General features: G+C 38.7%; 2 protein-coding genes across 15 annotated transcripts in view; both read left to right on the top strand.

Annotated features, from left to right (window-relative positions):
* The window catches only part of CALD1 (caldesmon 1), a 181,323-nt gene extending 170,571 nt beyond the window's left edge, over nt 1-10,752 (top strand). For 7 of the 14 annotated variants that reach the window (XM_033432405.2, XM_033432413.2, XM_049715081.1 and 4 more), the window contains 3 exons: nt 249-344; nt 5,865-5,945; nt 8,360-10,752. In XM_033432405.2, the coding sequence (XP_033288296.1) occupies nt 249-344; nt 5,865-5,945; nt 8,360-8,368 (186 nt within the window). In that variant the 3' untranslated portion in view covers nt 8,369-10,752. Of the gene's footprint in view, nt 1-248; nt 345-2,677; nt 3,134-3,680; nt 3,794-5,864; nt 5,946-8,359 lie in introns of all 14 variants that reach the window. The other 7 variants (XM_012533886.3, XM_033432415.2, XM_049715079.1 and 4 more) reach the window with 4 other exon arrangements.
* A 5,745-nt stretch (nt 10,753-16,497) lies between these two features.
* Nucleotides 16,498-25,252, top strand: part of AGBL3 (AGBL carboxypeptidase 3) — a 96,634-nt gene continuing 87,879 nt past the window's right edge. The window contains 3 exon segments of the mRNA XM_049715121.1: nt 16,498-16,896; nt 17,902-18,003; nt 19,330-19,390. Coding sequence (XP_049571078.1) covers nt 16,507-16,896; nt 17,902-18,003; nt 19,330-19,390 — 553 coding nt within the window. The 5' untranslated portion in view covers nt 16,498-16,506.

The following is a 25,252-nucleotide window of genomic DNA, read 5'->3' as shown; positions in this document are numbered from 1 at the left end:
TGCAGTACCCAGAGTTAATCGCTGACCTTGGGGTTGGGGGTAGGAGAAGTGCAGGGGGAAGAACACCAGATAACATACTCTTTAAATATCAGGTTTAAGGTTTATTTTTGTCAACATATTCAATATAATGATCAATAATTGATCAGTGTTATGTGAAATAATACTGGATATTATTTTGAGGTTGCTTTGAAATTTTCTTTCCAGGTAGGTTTTTTTTTCTTTAATATTAGATGCTTGGCCTTTTGTAGGAAACAGCTGGCTTAAAGGTGGGGGTCTCCAGCCGCATCAATGAATGGCTTACCAAAACCCCAGATGGAAACAAGTCACCTGCTCCCAAACCTTCTGTAAGTAGCTCCAGGTTCTTCTGAATTTGTCTCATAGCTCAGCTTCCAGCAACAGAAGAAAACAGGCTGTTGGTCTATTTGCCTGGGAAAAACAAGGCCGTGACTGCTGAATAACAAACAAGGAGGGCTTCAGATTGAGGGAGAACAGTCCCGAGCACTGTAATTACCCAGAAGGTAAAATGGGACCATCACCTCTCCACCCAGAGCATTGAGGCAGTTCAAATTTACACTCTTAACTGGTCTGCATGTTTAGCTTCTATTCTATAAATTACAGATAGGAATTTGAAAATGAAAATGTCAAATTATCTTGGCCATTTCTCTGTCAAGAGCACCCCTAGACTTATTCCCAAAAGAATGTGTATGTTGGCTATTTGAACCCATGTTTTCTAATTTGCCTAATTTCTGTAACTTAACACAAAAATACAGTTACTGGGTAGTTGTTGAAATAATTGCTGTAATTTTCTTGTCAACACCTCCAAAGGAAAGCCATTTTAAAAAAAAAACAACCGTAAAAGTAGAAACTATAAAAGCTGGTTATGAATGTTATTTTGGGAAATGTAAAATTTTCTTATTAAGTGTGGCTATCTTACTATAAAAATATACTTTTAACCTTTTCATTGAATGTATTTGGTCATTGCCTTGCATTTATCGTTATAATCAAAAACCTTATTAAGCTCCCTACTGTATACTGGTGAACTTTCTCTGTTAAGTTGGCTTTTATACCTTTGTTGGTGCCCAAGGCAGCAAAGGCTCAACTGTCACAACCACCCCATTCCAGAGGTAGAAGAGCTTTCCAAATCCTAGGCCTCTGCACTGTTGAGCATTTAGTTGCGTCCCTTTGCTCTGTATTTAATCTCCAAATTCACTAAAGTTTTATCACTTTTCCAACTTAAAAAGAAAAGAATGGAAATATGTCCATACTTTTCTTGGGTACAGTTCCTTGTAGTCACTTAATATTCAGCTTGAGCTTCTCTGCATATGGGCCTCACAAGAGGTATAAAACTAATGTAAACCCAGTTTACAATTGGATGGTCTTAATATATTGAAAAGAAAATCTTTTTCCTCTCCCAGTAGATATGGGAAAGGGGCCCTATAAAAGGAGACAGTCGAGGTGAGGGGTCATACCCACAAGGTATGTGATCTTTAGTGCCTCGAGTTTCCCCAACACCCCAGGTGACATAAAGAGTGGAAATTATTTTTTAAATGGCAGTTTATATAAAGTTTTGTGGTTCCAGATCAGTGATTATTAACCTTTTTGAATTATGGACACCTTTGAAAACCTAATGAAATGTAAAGACCCTCTCCCCCAAAACACTGCATATAATACAAGTTCAGCAAGTTCGTGGACACACTGAAGGTTTCTCATTACAGCAAAGATAAAGAGAAAAGGGTATATGTTTTTCTTCTTTGATGAGTATGGTACATTGCTAAAGGAGATGGTCACTTTTACACATGTATTTGCAACCTGTTTCATTTCTATCCCAGATTATACTCATGTATTTGGTTCAGGACTTGACCCATACTCTTCTATCAACACTTTAACCGATAAGCCTATCATCTATGTCACCCTAATGGGAGGGTTAAAAAGATTCAATACAGTTATTATTACAACAGGTATAAATGAGTCAAGGTTTCCACAGAAAGCCCCATTTTCTGGAGTTATTGACGGCCTCCTAAAAATGGCAGGACAAAAAGGCATTACAGGGAAATTACAAAATCATTGCCTGCTTTATCTAGTATTTAGTGAGTAATTTGCTAGACTGTCTACTAGAGGATAGAGGAGAAAAGGCAGGAAGAATGTGGCAAGTAGTATACATCATAATGATCTCTTCTTCCCCAGGTCCCATTGGATTTGGTACATTAGTGTGGCTTCCTGAATAAAGGCCAGGTGGAAACAAAGCAAGGTGTAATTGATGTTGCAAATAAAAGGGCAGTTTGAGTAGATCGTACTTAATATATAACTGAGCTTTGTGCACATCCCAAGAGTAGTAGGCCCAGCAATATGCCACTTCATGAATAGCAGTATGGCAGTCTCTTTGGGGAAAGATATAACTTGGAATTTAGTAAGGGAGGAGGGTAACTCACAGACACTACGGATCCAGCAGAAAAGAAATGAAAATGTCCAAACTGCTGGAAAGGGCTGGACGGATCCTGCAGATACATAAAACTTGTCAGGCAAAAGGTTAAGTCCCGGAAGGCAGCTTAGAAAGACAGGTCAAGCAAAGAATTTTGTCTAGGTCTTGCCCGGGGGGGTGTGACACTGGCGGCCTGCAGCTAAGATCTGTGTAGTCAGGGCCATTTTGCTTTTATATTCCTTCTTTTTTTTTTTGCAGTACACGGGCCCCTCACCGCCGCGGCCCCTCCCGCCGCGGAGCACAGGCTCCGGACGCGCAGGCCCAGCGGCCATGGCCCACGGGCCCAGCCGCTCCGTGGCATGCGGGGTCCTCCCGGACCGGGGCACGAACCCGCGTCCCCTGCATCAGCAGGCAGACTCCCAACCACTGCGCCACCAGGGAAGCCCTATATTCCTTCTTTTAAATTATAATTTGAACATGTTTTTAAGGTGTGGAGGCATGCATTCTTTAACTTGTTGATTCCTTCTTTTTTAAAATTTTCTTAAACCAGCCTCTTCAGGCATGTGTTTCCAGCCTGGCCCTTCATGTCAGGCCTGTGAGTTTGACACCCTTGGGATTCTGGTCAGACTGACCCTGAACCCAGGATGTCAGAGGATTACCTAAAGACAGCAGCAAATAGACTCCCAAAGGCTCCCTTCTAATTTGCGACCAGAGGTGATTTATTCTCAACCCCTTGTTTATATTCCTTGGCGTGTATGGGTGAAAGGGAAGCCTGGGTTTGCGTTTGCAGACGTATGGCATGTGGCCATTAAGGAAAAATCAGAGAGAAATTCTTTTACCCAAATAGTGCTCACCCAGTGAAACCTCAAGAACCAGGAAAAGAGTAATCCATGGGGTTAGTGTCCGGTTCTAAAGTTCACTGAAGAGAAAAAGCATCCTCTGCTGCTAGTTATGCATTAATTTTCATATAATTAAAAGTGCTCAAAAGCTTGTCAAATCAATATTATTTGGGTCTCTGAAAACTAGTAACTTATTTAAACATTGATCTACACCTGATTCTTTACTGAGACGTCTATTGCTATTTGTGGGTAGAATTTATAGGACTTCAGTGTAACTTTGTAACTGGAATTCAGTTCTAAGTGTGTCTGTTGTATCTGGTTAGTCTGTTCTTTGTGTCTAAACTACATGTTATATACAGCAATTAAAATGCTAATTTGTCTTTCTTTTTGTTTAAAAAAAACCCCAACATTGTCTTTCTCAGCTGAATTTTCTTCTTCATTCTTTGATCTCTGGTTGACTGGAAACCTGCTTCCCTGCCTTCATTTCTCCCTCTTCTTCTGGAGTGGGTCTTTCTCTAAAATGTAGGCTGGTCAGGTAATTTCATTTATATTTCCCATTTGAGTTAAAATGCCAATTTACTGCTCAGATGTTCATATTTTCTTAAAATGGACTCTTTAACTCTTTAAGTGATCTCAAATGATTCATAGGCAGGATTCAAGGAAAATACAATTCATTTTCTTTAGTAGAAGGGTATTCATGTGAAAGAAAAATATTTTTCTTATTTGAATCAAATAAATAAAGTAGTAATAGCCACTTTCCAGAGCTTCCATTAGCATGTTCCTAATTATAGTTTCCAAATTTTTAAAACAGTCTTCCAGACAATTTGGCAGCTTCGACTTCCATTGGCGTACGTAGTGGAATTCTTCAAAAACAACCTGATTTGTTGCTTACTGGTTCCAAGTTAAATAGGTGTAACTCTCTAATAGAATATCAGGAATCCATGTCACAGTGAAAATCCAGAAATTCAGTAAGATTAAGGCAAATCTGAACTGCTTCACATGGTAATGTTTTTAACCAGTGCATTTCTAGTGTTGCAATCTCAATAGTATCTACTAAGAAAAATACATGTCCATTTAGACTGGTGTCCATGGATAAACGTAGTTGCTATTAGCTTTGCCTTCCTAATGAGAAAAGGGTTTGCCAAAATCAACATAACATTACTATTTCAGTAAAACACATTTATTTTCTACAGACTACCTTTGCCAAGTATTCATATAAGCAAACGCTGGAAGAAGAGTAAATGGAAACAGAAATTTGGATCCTTATCCAAACCAAATTAATTATGAGGTAGTAAATAAAGATTCAAAGATATATAGCTGTCATCGATCATATTTTAGTGTTTTCTTCCCAAGATCTTTACATGTTCTCATATATGTCATCAACTGTCACTTTCTCTTATGGGTACACTTTGTAGTAAATGTTTAATTTCACGGGGCTAGGTGCTCCTGATACACTTCTGAATTACCCCTTGCTCCTCAGGAAACACAAAATGATTCTAATCTGAGGAAAGTGCAATTAGAAAAATGTCTTAGATTGGGCTGCCCAGAAGCAAACCCTAAAATAGTGGTTCATGTGCAAGTAGTTTACTTGAGACATGAAGAAAACACTACAGGAAGTGAGGCAGGAAAAGAAGTCAGCCAATAAAGAATGTTTATTAAGCAAGTCACTACGTGGGCTGTTAAACATAATCCTGCTGGGAAAGCCTGAAAGCCACCACAAAACACATGCTTCCGAGGTATCCTACCTGAGGCGTGAGCGAGTCTGAGAAATATTCTTGCACCAAATCTCATGAGTGAGTGGCTGAAGACTGCTCCTGGGGGTGTTAACTCTCTGGATGTCCAGCCTGCCTCCTGGGAGCAAAGTGGGCATCTGCAGCCAGAGGAAGTCCTCATGCAAAGAGATGCAGTGTTGGCCATTGGAAGTCCAGCTGGTACACATTAAAGTCATAAGGGCTGGGGGCCATGGGCAAGGCACCAAAGAAAAGTTAATTGGCAAGGGGTGAGGTCCTTTTCCAACCCCCTCAAAATTATTTAAAACTAACCTATGCTCGATTCACTTCTAAGGACATAGAAAGTTAAAAATTGGCTATCTCATTTTAAATATGCTTATATTCCAATTTTACTGGTCAATAAACAGTTAAGTCCTTGGTGAATGACAGGACCTAAATGCTGGATAGTTTCAGCCCATTCTCCTGTCACAGCATAGGTCAGGGTCCATATAAAATAGCTAGTGGGAAGCAGCCACATGGCACAGGGATATCGGCTCGGTGCTTTGTGACCGCCTGGAGGGGTGGGATAGGGAGGGTGGGAGGGAGGGAGACACAAGAGGGAAGACATATGGGAACATATGTATATGCATAACTGAGTCACTTTGTTATAAAGTAGAAACTAACACACCATTGTAACGCAATTATACCCCAAGAAAGATGTTAAAACAAACAAACAAACAAACAACGGCTAACGATCCTTTTGATTCAACCCATTTCAGATGACTAGGATAAAGTGTATTACACACATAAACAAACAGCAGATGTGGTGATTTATTTAGACCTGGCCAGAAAATATGAAGAGCCACCCATCATTTTTTTCTGCTTTCTCTTCATTAGGATTTGAGGCCAGGAGACGTATCTGGCAAGCGGAACCTCTGGGAAAAGCAATCTGTGGACAAGGTCACTTCCCCCACTAAGGTAATCTACTGGAAGATTTGTTTTCCACAAGGTTCTCTTCCTGCTGTATCCTGCAGTATGCTGTCCCAGGGTCAAAAAAGAAATAATGCTGATCCAGAGAGTCTTGTCTGGGTAACCATCAGTTTCTAAAGACTTGTGTATGGTACCGTGAAAGGCAATGTCACGGAGCCTTCAGCATGGTAGGTTTGTCAGTCATACAAGGTAAATAGTCTAGATCTGTGGGATGGCTCCCAGTAAGACATTCTAGAAACACCATCGTGGTAGGGGTGTTGAAAACAGAAGGCTGTGTGGTATAACCATGGTCTACATTTCCTTACAAGGTCCAGGCTTGGAAATCAGAATTTGCAGATCACCTAGGAAAGAATGTCTGTCTCCTTGAGTAGTTTCAAATCTGCTTTCTGGAACCATTCTAAGGGGTTACATTGCCAGCAGCCTAGGACTCAAGGCTGTTACGGCAAAAAAATTGAAATAATATTCAAAAGTTAGCAAAATTTGCTACCCTATGAAAACTAATGGCTAAGAATGCTTGGATTTGTCTTTCTTTGGCCTTCTGCTCATCCTTCACAAAGTGGCCTGTGGTCAATATCTAAATGATGCACAAACTAAAAATAGGACCCCTTGTTGTACAAGGAGCTAATTCAACTCCTAATTCCCCATTCAAGTAATAATTCCACTCTTCTCCCTTGGTAGAGGGAAAATTGAAAAGAGAAAAATCAGAGAGCGACAATAAGTAAGATTAGAATAGACTGCTTATGGGCTGATGTAGAACTCTATACCCAGAAGCACTTTTTAAGCAAACTCAGGACTGAAGAACATCTCAAAGGCAACTGAAGAATCTCTACAACTCACCGAAGGGAGAGAATTGCTTCCTCTTTCCTACTTTCTACGACGTGCTGATAAGTCTGGTGCAGCTTCCTGAGTGTGTTGCATCTTCTCTATTAGTTAAGTTTTCTAAATAACTGCTAAATATATTCAAAGTACCGGTAATAATTTTCACCATTACAAACCACTAAAATGTAATGAGCATCCACTATATGCCTTCTCAACCTACATTATCTCATTTGACTCTCCAATCACCATTATTATTACCCCCATTTAGAGTTAAGGAGAATGAGGCACAGAGAGATTAAGTACCTCTCTCAAAGTCACACAGCAAATTAGGAGCAAAGCCTGGATTAAACTCAGGCAGTCTCTTCTGAGCCTGCATTCTTAACCCTTATACATGCTGCTTTTTTTTAGGATTGCATATTCAGCAGAAAATGTAAAGTTCTAAAGTTCCTTGCACAATTTTCTTCTGGTGGAATGGAGGGGAATCATTTTGTAGTTTTTTTTTTTTTAAACAAAGAATGAACTTTTGTTGGCCTAAGCCATTATGACCCTTCTTGAAATGACCTTTCAGAAATGATAGTCTAAATGTTTATGTAGTCTCCTTTCTGAGTAGGGGGTGTCGGCTGTCCATAGACCATCGTCACGGGTTTAATAGATCCCCTCTGGACAACATTCCTCTGAACCAGGGTTCTAGGAAGTAGAGTAAAGATATGATCTGGAATGGTAGGTCTCAGAGAACACCACTCACATACAACATGAATGGTACTCCCTGGAATTATGCAATAATGTGTGTGGTACAGGGTGGGACGGTGACAGGGTGAGACTTCATACACATACATACTGCCCCCTCCTCCTTGGTCTATACCACAAAACTCTTTCTACAGTAATAATAATAACATAACCAGCAGGCCCAGAGCTGAGTTTGTGAGGTAGCAAAGTAGGTAGCTCCTTTGGTCCAAAATGTCAAATTCATTAGTATCACGCAGTAATCCCTTTGAAATGAAACTATACAACGCATTTGAAATTGCAGATTCATAACACTTTAACATTTGTGAATACCTCAGCAAGAATTTTTAGCAGCTAGCTGAGGGAAAGAAATGGTGTACAATAAGACCATTGGTCAGATAAGTTTCAAGGGTAGGGGCATAAGAATAGGAGGTAGGAAATGAAAAAATAGGAGAACACTAAAGATAAGCATAGTCCAGTTTACTATCATGCCTTGATGCAGCTGAGACAGCCATTCAGTCATGTGTGCCTGTCCTGGAACACACAGTATAGAGTCCTGGCCCTTGTAGTAAGTAGTGTTTAAAAAAAACCTCCTTGACCCTGAATGCTATGAGCAAGGCTCAAGATCAAGATATGAAAAGGGGAATATAAAGAAGAAAGAAAGAGGAAAGCAAAAAAACCAACAGAAGAAAGGATAGACTGAAAGAAGAGGAGCATATTTGAAGAGAATGCCAAAACTAATCCTCCCTTTCATAGACATTTATTCCTGCCATATTATCTTTTTTTTTTTTTTTTAATTCTGACACAAAATGTCTGGCTGAAAGACCATGGCCTGACGACTTAAAGCTCTCTTCTCTTAGCAGGTCTGAGACAGTTCAAGAAAGAACCCAAAGTAGCCGCTCAAGATGCCGGACCAGCTCAGTTGAAGAGGGCTCATTTACTCTGTGTTATATTTATGTTGATTTACTAAATTGGGTTCATTTCCTTTTGTTTTGTTTTTCATTATCCCAGTAAACCCATGTATATTATCACTATATTTAATAATCACGGTCTAGAGATGTTCATGGTAAAAGTATTGCCTTTGCACAGGAGCCTGTTTCTAAAGAAACCCATGCTGTGAAATAGAGACTTTTCTACTGATCATCATAACTCTGTGTCTGAACAGTGATAGTAACCACATCGGAAGTCAACAAAAGGAGATTCAAGTTGAAAATTGCCTGAGGAATGTGTGCAGTATCCAGAAAAATGAACCATAGTGTTTTTTTTGTTTTTTTGTTTTTTAAATACAGAAATCATGTTGTTTCTGCACTTTAGAATAAAGCATGGAAGAAATTATCTTAGTAGGCAATTATAACACTTTGTGAAAGTCACCCACTTCAGATTTTAGATACTACAATAATGATTGTCTTTAAAAAAAAAAAAGATGTACTGTTAAGGTATTACTTTTTTCATGCTGATGAATATCTAAATTGGATTTTGATGTTAGCTGACAGTGGTACTGATTTCTTTAGGTTGGTTGCTTTGTGGATTTCTTTGGTAGTGATAGTGAACCACATTTTAGATGACGTGATCATGTATGTATGTGCATACACATATACAAACACACTAATGGTAGAAAGCTTTTCTATGTGCTAGGCTATTATATTTAGCAGTATGTCCCTGTAACTAGCCAATATCACTGCTTTTTAAAAATTAAAAATCACAATATTATATTAATATTTGCCAATAGAAACATGGCAGAATAGGTATCGATATGTTTCCAATGCCCAATAACCTATAAGAAAGAGATTAGAAATGTCAAAATGAATTGACATTTTCTATAAAGCATAGTATTTAGTTTATAATTAAAAGCAGTCTTGAAGTCCAGTGTGAATTGTACTAAATCTCAAAGCTTGCTCCAAACTTCATTCTTAAGAATCAAGTTCACAATCGGTTGGCTTAGATGATGTCTGAGGTCTCTTCCTTCTCTAAAATTTAAACACGAGAATTTTAGTGACAAAGTTGTACAGATTGGAATTCCATGAATAGGTGTACTACGGCCAACTTTGGGTAATCTCTGGAAGCAGAAAAGTAAGCAAAAGCCAATATTTAGGAGTCATGACAGTACTTCCATCTTTAACTTACCGAAACATCTTTTTAGTTTACTTTTCTACCTTTATTAGTCATTGGCACTTGCCATAAGTTGATAATGTGTTGAACTTTCAAAAAATATATGTAATTTTTATTAGTTTTACCTTTTTCCCTAAGAGTCTATCAACTCGTCATTTGTACACACCCAATCCAGGTATCAGATCTTATTTTAGCTAATAAGCGTTCATCTATTCTTCACAATAGATGATAAAAGAGTACTCCAGTGTCTTGGCAATATGTTCTAGCATAGAGATATACATATAGTGTAGTTCTATAAACGTATACCTCATGACTTACCAAAATTGTCTTAGTCTCAATTCCTACACAACGAGGGAGCCTCCCAAATGACTCTTTTCTAATCCACAGTGTTCCCCTGGGAGAGCTAGCCAGGGTAGGGCTGGCATGAGGAGTGACCAGTGCCTTCCAAAGTCCATTTTCCTCATAAATCAGTAGAGTTGTTGAATCCTCTAGCTTTTAGCACATCTGGGCCAAAGAAAGTAAAGCCAGCAATATTGCATAAGTCACCCATCCATGACAGAGTAGACATGAGTCTGTGATACGATGGACTAGAATTCACATGCAGTGCCTGAGTTGGCATTGCCTCCCAGCATTCGGGTGAAATGGATCAAAGTTTGAATTAAGTCCTATGGCAAGATAACATTTCTTTGTTGTACTTTTGAATAAGAGCCTCTCCTGATCACTATTATATGTTTTTTTCTAGAAAGTCTAAATTTAAGAAGAGAATATATCGATCGATCCTGACTTTTATTCCAATATTTGGATGGAATAAGTTTTAAGGTAGAATTTTGTTCAGTTTGGATTTAATTTCTTGAAAAATTCCTTGTTTACTTGTTTGATTACAATTCTCTCTGTTATCTTTTTAAGAAGTAAAACTGCAAGGTGACTAGCATGTTCTGTGAATCTGCCATTCCTAAAAATTTTATAAACACGATATTTTTCACTGATAATTGATCGCTGCAATAAATATATATTGTGAAAATGCATCCACAATAAATGGAATTCCTCCAAATGTCTTTGCCTCACTTATTTTTATGTACTATATTGATTACAAGAGTTCTATCTGATGTAATAAAGATGATGGTATAGCAAAATGCATATTTCAGATTGAGTCTTGGTTTCATTCTTTAAAGAGGAAAGCCATTTCATATATATATATATATATTTTTTTTTTTTTTTTGCGCCCGGCGGGCCTCTCACTGTTGTGGCCTCTCCCGTTGCGGAGCGCAGGCTCCGGACACGCATGCTCAGCGGCCATGGCTCACGGGCCCAGCTGCTCCGCAGCATGTGGGATCTTCCCGGACCGGGGCACGAACCCGTGTCCCCTGCATCGGCAGGCGGACTCTCAACCACTGCGCCACCAGGGAAGCCGGCCATTTGATATTTCTAAATACTTATTACAGGCAATTTTCCAACAAAATATTAAAAATTGCTCTGGTAGGGACTTCCCTGGTGGCGCTGTTGTTAAGAATCCGCCTGCCAATGCAGGGGACACGGGTTCGAGCCCTGGTCCAGGAAGATCCCACATGCCGCGAGGCAACTAAGCCTGTGTGCCACAGCTACTGAGTCTGCGCTCTAGAGCCCGTGAGCCACAACTACTGAGCCCATGCGCCACAACTACTGAAGCCCGCGCGCCTAGAGCCCGTGCTCCACAACAAGAGAAGCCACTGCAATGAGAAGCCTGTGCACCGCAACGAAGAGTAGCCCCCGCTTGCCGAAACTAGAGAAAGCCCGCGCGCAGCAGCGAAGACCCAACGCAACCAAAAATAAATAAAATAAATAAATTTATTAAAAAATAAAAATTGCTCTGGTAGAGACAACTGGCCAAACATATATAGAAAAGGTTGAAGAGAGGGATTGAAAACCTTCTTCAAAAAAACACATTATCAAATGTTCCTTCATCCTCCTTCTCATTCCCAGTGTAGTCACATGTCACCCCTCTGGCACCTACGGTGGCAGTACTGTTTTCCCAAAGACATTGTCTTTTACAGTAGAAATACCCATTTAATATATACTGTTTGTTTGTAGAATACTTACTATTTGCAAGGCACTGGCGATTACCTTTAAATCCAAAGATATTTTTTCATAGTATTTTTTTTAATATTTATTTATTTATTTGGCTGCGCTAGGTTTTAGATGCGGCATGTGGGATCTTTAGTTGCAGCATGCAGGCTCTTTTACTTACGGCATGCGGGCTCTTAGTTGAGGCATGCGGGATCTAGTTCCCTGACCAGGGATCAAACCCGGTCCCCCTGCACTGGGAGTGTGGAGTGTTAACCACTAGACCACCAGGGAAGTCCCAGTAATTTTATATATTTATGTAGCCCTACTTGAAATCTGAGGCTTTTCTCACAAAGGTTTTAAATTGTGAGTCGGGAGGCCCTGAACAGTCCGCTAAGTCTTGTTCATAAAATTGACGAGTTAACAAAATTACGGTAACTTAAAAAATACCGTAAGATGTTACGGAAAAACCCGAACGAAGTTTTTGGCCAACCCAATAATTAATACTTTTGACTTCTACATTCTAACAAGAAGGGGTCTAAGTTTAGGCAATGTTATCGTCAAAGTCAATCACAAAATTAAGAAATGAAAATAATACAATCTGTAGTACTAATACCAAACTGATAGGATTAGGGCTGGATGAACGTTTATCTTGTGCGTCTTCAGGGTTTGAGCTCAAAGATGTTACAGTCTTCTGCGTGATGTGGAAACTGGTCTGTATTGTAGGGGTTTTTTCTACTCTTGCTTGCATGTGTGCTCCAAATGGAAGGATGGTTAAGAAATGAAAATCTCATGACCCTAAATATGTGTTCTTCCACGGGAGTGAGGAGATGGCCTAACAAGGTCTTTATCTGGGTGCTGTGTCTATTTGTATTCAAGCTTATTAATCATGTTGTCCAAACATTCTATATCATTACTGGATTTTTTTTGTTCCTTTGTTCTAGCTGTTACTGAATTGGAAATGTGAAAATCTCCCTCTATAATTATGGATTAGTCTATTTCTCCTTGTAATTCTGTTAAATTTGCTTTCATATTTAAAGTCATGTTTTTGGTGCATACACAAATCTAGAATCATTTTATCTTCCAAGTGAATTGAATATTTTTAATATTATGAAGTGACCTTCTATTTGTAACAAAGATTTTTGCCTTAAAGTTTATTTTTTCTGTTCTTAACATTGCTACCATGGCTTTCTTTTGGTTAGCACTTGTATAACTTTACTTTCCCCTTTTACTTTCAATCTGTGTGTGTGTGTGTGTGTGTGTGTGTGTGTGTGTGTGTGTGTACTTGTATATATGATATAACTTTCTCCACCCCTTCACTTTCAACCTTTGTATATCTTTAGTTTTAGATGCATGTCCATTTAGACTAGAGTCCATGGATAAATGCAATGGCTATTAGCTTTGCCTTCCTAATGAGAAAAGTGTTTGCCAAAATCAACATTACTATTTCACTAAAACATTTATTTTCTACAAACTACCTTTGCCAAGTACTAACATAAGCAAATGCTGGAAGAAAAGTAAATGGAAACAGAAATTTGGATCCTTATCCAAACCAAATTAATTATGAGGTAGTAAATAAAGAATCAAAGATTCTAACTTCTGTTCCCCATAATTCCTCACAAGAGATTGCTATTTCCTAGGAGCATGCCTTGAAGAAAGCCCCTTGTCAGGGGGCAGGTTGGGGCCACCATGCTCCTCTTGAAGCACACGGACAAGGACCAATAACAGCCCTGGAGACCAACGATGCAGACCGCAATCTGGCCCAGTTAAGGAGATATCTGCCCTTTTCCCCCCAGCCCTTACTCCTCCTAACACAACAAGGAACTAGCACTCAGAAGAAATAGGGGATGAATGTAAATAGCAAAACACCAATTCCCTCCCACTTCCTCAGTCACCAGAGCTAGGGACAGATCTAGAGGGTAACGAGGAGGAGGGCATTGAATCGAGTTTGACATTGAAGTTTAAAGTGTACTTAATACCAAATACCAGAACGAAATCTTAAATACCAAAATGAAAGGAAGTGGCTGAAAAGTTGTGGGATCTGGCCAACACGTCCTTAATGAGAAGGGGGATTTCACCATTGCACAGTTCAGGTGCACTTACTGGTGGCAGTGGCGGGGGTACCATTTCATGTTTTTTATCATGAAACTTCACCCTGAGCCTGGGAGCCAGCTTTCTCTTTTGAGGTGATTTATCCTATCTGTTCATTGTTGAACAGGCTGGGGGCATTCTTACTGCCTCATTTCCAAGTGTTCAGAAGAATAATACTTCACTATAGTCCCCAAATTTAGACACAGTACATAAACTAACAGTGTAAGTATTCTACCAATGATAGAGGGATCAGGAAAGACTTCACTTAGGGGATGGCCTTTGAGCTAAGTCTTGGTTAGTTGACTGGCTGGGACAGATCTTAAGATCTGGAAACTGTTGGGGTGGTTTGGCCCTACACTGGAACATCCTAGACCCTGATAGTCTGAGGAAGGCCTGACGTGTACTAGATGACCCCAAGGCTCCCGGGATCCAGTATGGCTTCCTCAGCCTCTACAGCCACGTAACCACTAACTTCTGTGATGTCATAAATAACTTTGACTTCCCTAGTCACCTCATATGCTCATGTAAGCCTCTGCTCAACAAATTCAAAATGATATAATCACACAAAATAAATCACATTCCTAACACAATTTACATTTGGCCATGTTGCTAACATGACCTTTTTCCTCCTGATTCCCACACCAATAATTGTGCCTTTTGGAGTACTGTTTTGGTTTTTCTTTTCCTCTTTCCTTACTCTTACTATATTGCCTTTTATACTGCAGGCTTAGAGGTGATGAATGCATCAAAAAATTGGAGGAGGAAAGGTTGCTGCACAGGCAAAGCTGCCTTCCCAGGAAGCAGAAGCTGGCTCCATAAGGAGTATGTCCCATAACCTTCTCTGATAAGATCAGAGAAAAGGAGAACAAAAACTCAGACCGACATCAAAGTCCTTGGCTGAAGTTTACTGCAGGTCTTCCTTCCACTTGCACTTAAAGGCAAAGAATTTATTTCCACTGTATTCTACTGTCTAGAATAGGAGAGTAAGTTTTAAAAAAAAAAGTTAAAAAGGAACAGGTGCTTTAGAAAATCATTTTAAATTTATCTGGGGAAGAAAGAGGTCCTAATGAAATCTCTTTTCTTAAAATGTACTGACTCCAGCTAAGCTTCAACTAAACAGTGCTGCCTAGTATAATTCATAACATGATTTTCTCTCAGAGCCTTTGTACTTGCTGTTTCCCCTGCCTGCCAAGGTCTTCCCGTAGGCATCCACGTAGCTCATCCCTTTACTTGCTTCAGGTCTCTGCTCAAAAGCCTGGTCAGAGAGACTTTCCTGGACACTCCATCAACAGAGCCACCCCTACCAAGGCCCACCCACTAGAGCACTCCCTATGCTCTTTATTTTTCCCTTATTTCTCGCCACAGCAATTTTCATCACCTGAGAGCTTTTTTCAAGTATTGGTCTTTCTTCTCTCAGTAGTACATAACCTCCACAAGGGATGTCCATTTTATTACACTGGGAACAGTCCCTGGCAATTAGTAGGCATTGAATAAATATTTGTTGAATTAATGAAAGAATGAATAAATACAATTTTCAAAGGTTTTTTTGAATTCCTGTTTTTATTATGCACTAATTTTTCTCTGTAGGATTACTTGAAATATGATCATGTAGATATTTGGACTAAAAATCTTGAGATTTAAGTCCCAGCTCTGCCATTAATTACTTGTGTAACTTGTTTAGATCATTTCTTGGAGTTTCACCTTGTGTGTCTGACACTATGGCTTGCAATCATGACTCTAAAATCCAACAGAAAAATAGATTCCATATACAAAAATTCTCTATGCATGTCACCTTTAGTAACATATGTGTTACATAAAACAAGGTACAATTATAAAGGGTAATTGATTTTCAAGAAAGTGTGATCTAATACCTGCTCTATTTCTTTTTCTGGAAGGTCCAATCTTCTAAATCACTGACCTCAAAGAACATGTTATTTTTTGGAAACTAACAAAATTTAAGCAGAGGCTATTAACCTCATGTTTAAGCTATTGCTTTGCCCTTTATTTTACTTTTGCATTATCTCCATTTCTACAGTATTACAAATCTCATGACACATAATGCCTCGTGCAGGCACCAAACATTTAAAGACTTTTATTTTTAGCTCTACTTGGAAAAGTATTCTAAATAAATTATCCACTAAGCTACAGACCAGGGGGAAATCAAGGTGGGATGTACAGGAATAATGGCTAAATTTGTTACGGAATGATCATATTTAATTAGATGAGACAATACATGTAAAATGATTTGCATAGTGTCCCCGAAGATGTTCTTGATACGTTAGCTAACGATTATTATACTTAAAGAATCTCTGAGCTAATAATAATCTTGCAAGCTCACCCAAGAAAATCTAGGACTCTTCCATCAAATATTTAAAAAGTCTCTTTTTCCGAATCCAATAAAGATCATTAGTCACACAACCGTGCAAAACGCAACTCGGTGCGGATACAACTAAAGATCAACAAAGCAAAAGTCTTAACCAGTCTGCTCTGGTGTCTGCTCGAAGAAGGGACAGACATGGCAAACAACCGATGTGCAGAACCGTAGGGACAAATAGCTGCCCTGCCTCCACCCCTAAAATTTCCCGCCAGCCCCCTGCTCTCTACCTTCCCGCCCCTCGGGATGCCCTTTGACGCCCACTCTTCTGCTGCTAGTCCGCCACATCCTCCGGGCTTTTCCTTTCCTTCAGCCGAAATCCCGCGTAGCTGACCAGTCTGAGATCTCGCGAGGTTGAGCCCGTTGCCCTGGTAACGAGTGCTGCGCTACGTGATGAAGGGCGTGGCTGCGGCTACTAAACGGCCGCGGCAGCGTTCCCTCCAGTCGCTGGGCTGTCGGTATCACTGGCAGAACGGCTGCTCCCGGCGCACGGAAGGGACTACTGGCCTGACCGTGGGACTCGAGGCGAGGGTGAGGAGGCCGAGGCGGGACAGTGAAGTGCCGAGAAGGAAAGTCCCTGCGCGAAACGAGCGCGCCCAGAAAAGGCGCCCCTCCCTCCACTGCTGTGTCGCCGAGTGTGGGAGGAAAACTTCGCCACCAGGAATTGTGGCTTCATCGTCCTTCCCGCCAAGAAGGGAAGTCATCGTTGCTGCCCCGAGACTGCCGCGGCGCCGCTGGGCGAGGCCGCGCCTGCTGTGGCCTCTCTCGCTTCTGACGTGGAAGGTACGCACGGAGCGCTTATTGGATCCATCTGTGTGTGTGCCTCTCCTGAAGCTCAGGTTTTACTCCGCAGCAGGTCAGCACGTTGGTGCGCCTCATACGCTCATGTAAGGAAACAGAATCAAGATTTATGCCAGTCCAGTTTTCCAAATTCGGAGTTGTGATCCCCAGACGGAAACTTCAGTCTCTTACTACTGAAGGTGTCACCCGTAAGACAGACTTCTCTGTGGCATTCGTAAAGTTATTCGCTGTGGAGCTTGGGCTGTATTGTTTGTGGTCCACGCTCGAAAACCCACTTTTTGTAGAGAGGAGCATAAACTAGTAGATTCGAAATTAGTAAATTCCTTTGGTCTCTCAAAAATAGTAGACTCTTGACAAGGAATTTCTGTTATTTCATTGTCTTAATTACCACTTAAGAGGTCTTAATTACCACTTAATTACCACTTAAGAATTACCACTTCTGATAACTATTGCAGTAAGTTAACTATTCCAGTAAGACTAATGTGATCGAATATTAGAACAGTCTACAGAATATTAACCAAAATATAGAGAAAAAAACCTACTGTCATTAGAACTTTTGGTCAAATGAAAATTAAGCCGAAAAAAAAAATTAACTGTATTGCTACAACTCACTACCTGAATAAGTAACTGTAATTTTTCTCTGATGCATGAGCTTTTCAGTGCCTCAGAATCATTCTGAACTCGCTATCGCTGTGTCTAGACTTGTCTATGATAAGTTTAGGATTTGGTTATGTACCCTGGAAATTCCTTTTTCAATTGAATTATTTACCTGATTTGTCTTATTCTGACTTGTCTCTTTCTTATAAAAATGGAGAATTTCTTCAAATCTTTGAAATTAAAGGTTTAATTAGCTGTGTCTTAATTTACTTTTTAGAGAAGCCTGTTGTCACTGTTAATTAAATAAAATTGAATATATTTGGGGATACACATTTAATGTGTACTTAAAAAGAAAACTGTCAAGTAAGTTCCTTACAAATTGTTTTACAGCCTACCTACATAATAAAAGATTCGAGCCAAATATTGGAAGAGATGTCAGAAGATTCAGAAAAGGAAGACTATTCAGACAGAACAATCAGTGAAGATGAATCAGTATGTTTTTCTCAACTTAATCCTACATAGAAATAAAACTTGTTATAAAATATAAATTCCTAGTAAAAATACTATAAATTCAGTTGGCTGTAAAAATCCGTTGGATATTTAAATCACTTTTCACTGAAGTTGGGAAATAAATTGATTGAAAGCAAAGCTATTAATGTGTGCAGTATGCCCTATCTAGAAAGAGAATCTATATTGATTTTGGGGGTTTTTTGAGAAAATATTTTGGCTGAGATTCTTCTGAGTTTTATTAAAATGTGTTTAATAAGTATTTATTAGGGTTTTATTTTTATAATTCATGTCCACTTATTTTCTTATATGTACTAATTCTATGTTACATTATAATGTGTATCATAATAGTGAAACCTATTTCTAAACCTACTGTGTGTCACCATCATAGGTTTCATGTGGCACTGTTGTAACAAAGGAAAGTACATGGAGGAAGAAGGGGGTAGTGGAGAAACAAAATGCAGTAGTTACAAATACTTTGTCTGGTCCCAGCACATATTTCTAAGAAATTTCCTTCACATGTTAGTAAAGTATAAATTATCTATGTAAGTTAAGGTCCCAAAATAAACTCCCCAAATGATGTATAACCCTTTAAGTCAATGGCTTTCTCCCCCCCCCATAAATTTATTTATTTATTTATTTATTTTTGGCTGCATTCCTTGCTGCGCGCACGCGGGCTTTCTCTAGTTGTGGCGAGCGCGGGCTACTCTTCGTTGCGGTGCGCGGGCTTCTCATTGCGGTGGCTTCTCTTTGCCGGGGAGCACAGGCTCTAGGTGCAAGGGCTTCAGTAGTTGTGGCACTCGGGCTGAGTAGTGGCTCGCGGGCTCTGGAGTGCAGGCTCAGTAGTTGTGGCGCACAAGCTTATTTGCTCCGCGGCATGTGGGATCTTCCCGGACCAGGGCTCAAACCCGTGTCCCCTGCATTGGCAGGCGGATTCTTCACCACTGGGTCACTAGGGAAGTCCCGGCAATGGCTTTCTGTGTTTCTTTTTTCTTCTTTTTTTGGTTAATTTTAGTCATAATTTAACCTGTTTTGCCAGGTTTACCAAGAATCTTTAAACTGTTCCTTCTCTATAATCATTAATATGACCTTACCTTGTGGAAGAACAGAAATGAAAGATGAAAACTTTGTTTCAGGATATTTGAAGTGTTGGGTGCTTTGAGATCAATAGCCAGTAATAACCTTGAATTTTTTCATTTATTAAAGATTAAAGACACTCAATTCTAAGTACTAAGGTAGATGTAAAAAATTTCTGGATTGGGAAACCGCTGGTTTTTAAAAGATAAATAATTTAAAACTCTCTTGTTTTAGGATGAGGATAACTTTATGAAGTTTGTAAATGAAGACATCCATCAGTGTGCACTTTTAACAGGTTTGACATTATTCATATATTCCCCCTTCTCTTTCTGATGATACCTTAAGTGGATGAAAAATGAGAGAGCGCTAGAAAAAAACAGTCAGTGAATAATATAGGGAATTATTATTCTGTTATTGGTAAGGAGATATGTATTTATTTTATAATAGTATTTTGGACTTCAAACTTTTTTTTTAATTGAAGTATAGGTGATTTACACTATTCTGTTAGTTTCGGCTATACAGAAAAGTGACTCAGTTGTATATATATATTTTTCAGATTATTTCCCATTATAGGTTATTTCAAGATAACATAATTCCCTGTTCTATTCAGTAAATCCTTGTTCTTATCTATTTTATATGTAGTAGATTGTTAATCCCGTACTCCTAATTTATCCCTCCCCCTTCCTTTCCCCTCTGATAACCGTTTGTTTTCTGTGTCTGTTTCTGTTTTGTATATAGATTCATTTGTATTATTTTTTAGATTCTATATATAAGTGATATAATATTTGTCTTCCTCTGTCTAACTTATTTCACTAAGTATAATACTCTCGAGGTCCATCTATGTTGTTGCAAATGGCAATATTTCATTCTTTTTTATGGCTGAGTAATATTCCATTATACACACACACACACACACACACACACACACACCCCACATCTTCTTAAGCCAGTCATCTGTTGATAGGCACATGGGTTGCTTCCATGTCTTGGCTATTGTAAATACTGCTGCTATGAACACTGGGGTCTTTGTATCTTTTTTTTTTTTTTTTTTTTTTTGGTGGTACACGGGCCTCTCACTGTTATGACCTCCCCCATTGCGGAGCACAGGCTCCGGACACGCAGGCTCAGCGGCCATGGCTCACGGGCCTAGCCGCTCTGCGGCATGTGGGATCTTCCCGGACCGGGGCACGAACCCGTGTCCCCTGCATCGGCAGGCGGACTCTCAACCACTGCACCGCCGGGGAAGCCCTGGGGTGTATTTATCTTTTTAAATTAGAGTTTTAGTTATTTCTGGATATATACCCAGGAGTGGGATTGCTGGATCATATGGTAGCTCTACTTTTAGCTTTTTAAGGAACCTCCATATTGTTTTCCATAGTGGCTGCACCAATTTACGTTCCCACCAACAGTGTAGGAGGGTTCCCTTCTCTCCACACCCTCTCCAGCTTTATTATTTGTAGACTTTTTGATGATAGTCATTCTGACCTGTTTGAGTGATACCTCATTGTGCTTTTGATTTACATTTCTCTAATAATTAGTGATGTTGGACATCTTTTTGTGGGCCTGTTGGTCATCTGTATGTCTTCTCTGGAAAAATATCTAAATAAGTCTTCTGCTCATTTTTTGACTGGGTTGTTATTTGTTTGTTGGTTGGTTTTTAAATTTTACTGGCGTATAGTTGATTCACAATGTTGTTTTAGTTTCAGGTGTACAGCAAAGTGATTCAGTTATACATATACATATATTCATTCTTTTTCAGATTCTTTCCTCATATAGGTTATCACAGAATACTGAGTAGAGTTCCCTGTGCTATACAGTAGGTCCTTTCTGGTTATCTATCTTATATATAGTGGTGTCTGTATGTAATCCCAAGCTCCTGATTTATTCCTCCCTGCCCAACGTTTCCCCTTTGGTAACCGTAAGTTTATTTTTGAAATCTATTAAGTCGGTGTCTGTTTTGTAAATAAGTTCATGTGTATCATTTTTTTTAATTAGATTCCACATATGAGTGATTTCATATGATATTTGTCTTTCTCTGTCTGACTTATTAGTATGATAAGCTCTAGGTTCATCCATGTTGCTGCAGATGGCATTATTTCACTATTTTTATGGCTGAGTAATATTCCATTGTATATATCTGCCACATCTTCTTTATCCATTCCTCTGTCAATGGACAGTTAGGTTGCTTCCATGTCTTGGCTGTTGTAAATAGTGCTGAACATTGGGGTGCATGTAGCTTTTCAGTTATGGTTTTCTCTGGATATGTGCCCAGAAGTGGGATTGCTGGATCATTGTAGTTCTATTTTTAGTTTTCTAAGGAACCTTCATACTGTTCTCCATAGTGGCTGTACCAGTTTACATCCCCACCAACAGTGCAAGAGGGTTCCCTTTTCTCCACACCCTCTCCAGCATTTATTGTTTGTAGACTTGTTGATGATGGCCATTCTGACTGGTGTATGGTGATACCTCATTGTAGTTTTGATTTGCATTTCTCTGATAATTAGTGATGTTGAGCATCTTTTCATGTGCCTGTTGGCCATCTGTATGTCTCCTTTGGAGGCATGTCTATTTAGATCTTCTGCCCATTTTCTGATTGGGTTGTTTTTGTTTTTTTGTTTTTGTTTGTATAATTTGAGATTAATCCCTTGTTGGTCACTTCGTTTGCAAATGTTTTCTCCCATTCTGTGGGTCTGTTCGTTTTGGTTATGTTTTCCTTTGCTGTGCAGAAACTTTTAAGTTTAAATAGATCCCATTTGTTTATTTTTGCTTTATTTTCATTACTCTAAGAGGTGGATCAAAGAACATAATTGTTGCAATTTATGTCAAAGATTGTTCTCCCTATGTTTTCCTCTAGGAAGTTTTTAGCATCTGGCCTTACATTTAGGTCTTTGATCCATTTTGACTTTATGTGTGTATATGGTGTTAGAGAATGTTCTAATTTCATTCTTTTGCATGTAGCTGTCCAGTTTTCCCAGCACCACTTATTGAAGAGACTGTCTTTTCTACATTGTATATTCTTGTCTCCTTTGTCATAGATTAATTGACCATAGGTGTGTGGGTTTATTTCTGGGCTTTCTATCCTGTTCCATTGATCTATGTGTTTATTTTTGTGCCAGTACCACTCTGTTTTGTAGTATAGTCTGAAGTCAGGGAGCCTGATTCTTCCAGCTCTGTTTTTCTTTCTCAGGATTGATTTGGCTATTCAGGGTCTTTCGTGTTTCCATACAAATTTAAAATTTTTTGTTCTAGTCCTGTGAAAAATGCCATTGGTAATTTGATAAGGATTGCACTGAATCTGTAGATTGCCTTGGGTAGTATAGTCATTTTGACAGTATTGATTCTTCCGATCCAGGAACATGGTATATCTTTCCATCTGTTTGTATCATCTTCGATTTCTTGCATCAGTGTCTTATAGTTTTCAGAGTACAAGTCTTTTGTCTCCTTAGTAGGTTATATTTTTTGATGTAATGGTGAATGGGATTGTTTCCTTAATTTCTCTTTCTGATCTTTTGTTGTTAGTGTATAGGAATGCAAGAGATTTCTGTGTATTAATTTTGTATCCTGCAACTTTACCTAATTCATTGATGAGCTCTAGTACTTTTCTGGTAGCATCTGTAGGATTTTCTGTGTATAATATCATGTCATCTGCAAACAGTGGTAATTTTACTTCTTCTTTTCCAATTTCGATTCCTTTTATTTCTTTCTCTTCTCTTATTGCTGTAGCTAGGACTTCCAAAACTATGTTGAATGAAAGTGGTGACAGTGGGTGTCCTTGTCTTGTTCCTGATATTAGAAGGAATGCTTTTAGCTTTTCACCATTGAAAATGATGTTAGCTGTGGGTTTGTCATATATGGCCTTTATTATGTTGAGGTAAGTTCCCTCTATGCCCACTTCTGGAGGGTTTTTATCATAAATGGGTGTTGAATTTTGTCAAATGCTTTTTCTGTGTCTATTGAGATGATTATATGGTTTTTATTCTTCAATTTGTTAATGTGGTATATCACACTGATTGATTTGCAGTTGTTGAAGAATCCTTGCATCCCTGGGATAAATCATGGTATATGATCCTTTTAATGTAGAATATGCTTGGGAGTGTTCCTTCCTCTGCAATTTTTGGAAGAGTTTGAGAAGGATGGGTGTTAGCTCTTCTCTAAATGTTTGAGAGAATTTGCCTCTGAAGCCATCTGGTCCTGGACTTTTGTTTGTTGGAAGGTTTTCAATCACTGTTTCAATTTCAGTACTTCTGATTGGTCTGTTGATATTTTCTGTTTCTTCCTGGTTCAGTCTTGGAAGGTTGTACCCTTCTAAGAATTTGTCCGTTTCTTCTAGGTTGTCCATTTTATTGGCATATAGTTGTTTGTAGTAGTCTCTTATGTTCCTTTGTGTTTCTGTGGTGTCCATTGTAACTTCTCCTTTTTCATTTCTAATTTTATTGATTTGAACCCTCTCCCTTCTTTTCTTGATGAGTCTGGCTAAAGATCTATCAATTTTGTTTATCTTTTCAAAGATCCAGCTTTCAGTTTCATTGATCTTCTCTGTTGTTTTCTTTGTCTCTGTTTCATTATTTCTCCTCTGATCTTTATGATTTCTTTCCTTCTACTAACATTGAGTTTTGTTTGTTCTTTCTCTGGTTGCTTTAGGTGTAAGATTTAGGTTGTTTGAGATTTTTATTGTTTTCTGAGGTAAGATTTTATTGCTATAAACTTCCCTCTTAGAACTGCTTTTGCTGCATCCCATAGGTTTTGGATCATCGTGTTTTCACTGTCATTTGTCTCTAGGTATTTTTTTATTTCCTTTTCGATTTCTTCTGTGATCCATTGTTCTTTTAGTAACGTATTGTTTAGCCTCCATGTGTTTGTGTTTTTTTACTGTTTTTTTCCTGTAACTGATTTCTAATCTCATAACATTGTGGTTGGAAAGGATGCTTGATATGATTTCAGTTTTCTTAAATTTACTGAGGCTTGATTTGTGGCCCAACATGTGATCTATCCTGGAGAATGTTCCAGGTGCACTTAAGAAGGAAGTCTATTCTGCTGCTTTTGGATGGAATGTTCTATAAATATCAATTAAGTCCATCTGGTGAATGCGTCATTTAAGGCCTGTGTTTCCTTACTGATTTTCTGTCTAGATGATCCAAGCATTTCTGTGCCTATTTAAATGATCATGTGGTTTTTGCTTTCCTCTTGGTAAAGTGGTGTATCACATTGATTGATTTCCGTATGATGAACTATCCTTGCAAACCTGGAATGAATCCAACTTGACCATAGTGTATGATCCTTTTTATGTATTTGGCTTACTAATATTTTGTTAAGGATTTTTTGCATCTGTTTTTATCACAGATATTGGCCTGTAATTTTCTTTCTTTGTAGTCCCTTTTTGATTTTGTTATCAGGGCGATGGTGGCTTAATAGAATAAGTTTGGAAGTGTTCCCTCGTCTTCAGTTTTTTGGAATAGTTTGAGAAAGATCAGTGTAAGTTCTTCTTTGTATGTTCCGTAGAATTCCCCAGTGAAGCCATCTGGTCCTGGACTTTTGTTTGCAGGAGATTTTTTTATTGCTGATTCTATTTCACTTGTAGTGATTGGTCTGCACAAGTTATCTGGTTCTTCTTGACTCAGTTTTGGCAGGCTGTGTGTTTCTAGAAACTATTTGTTGGCATATAATTCCTCATAGTATTCTCTTAACAGTTTTTTTGTATTTCTGCAATATTGGCTGTTATTTCTCCTCTTTCATTTCTTATTTTGTTTATTTGGGTCCTCTCTCTTTTCTTCTTGGTAGGCCTGGCTAGAGGTGTGTTGATTTTGTTTATCTTTTCAAAAAAACCAGCTCTTGGGTTTTTTTATCCTTTCTATTATTTTTTGGATCTCTAATTTATTTATTTCCTCTTTTAACTTTATTATTTCCTTCCTTTTGCTGACATTGGTTTTTTTCTTGTTCTTTTTTTAGGTGGTAGGTTAGGTTGTTTTTTTGAGTTTTTTTTTTTTTCCTTCTTGAGGAAAGCCTATATCACTATGATCTTCTGTCTTAGAACTGCTTTTGCTGTATCCCATAGATTTTGGAAGTTTGTGTTTTCATTTTCCTTTGTGCTCAGGTATTTTCCAATTTCTTCTTTGATTTCATCACTTACCCATTGGTTTTTTCAGTAGCATGTTGCTTA

The sequence above is a fragment of the Orcinus orca genome, chromosome 9, assembly GCF_937001465.1.
Source record: "Orcinus orca chromosome 9, mOrcOrc1.1, whole genome shotgun sequence".
In the NCBI taxonomy this organism is placed as follows: domain Eukaryota; kingdom Metazoa; phylum Chordata; class Mammalia; order Artiodactyla; family Delphinidae; genus Orcinus; species Orcinus orca.
Note: the sequence above shows the minus strand (reverse complement) of the source record. Positions and strands in the feature narration are given on the sequence as shown.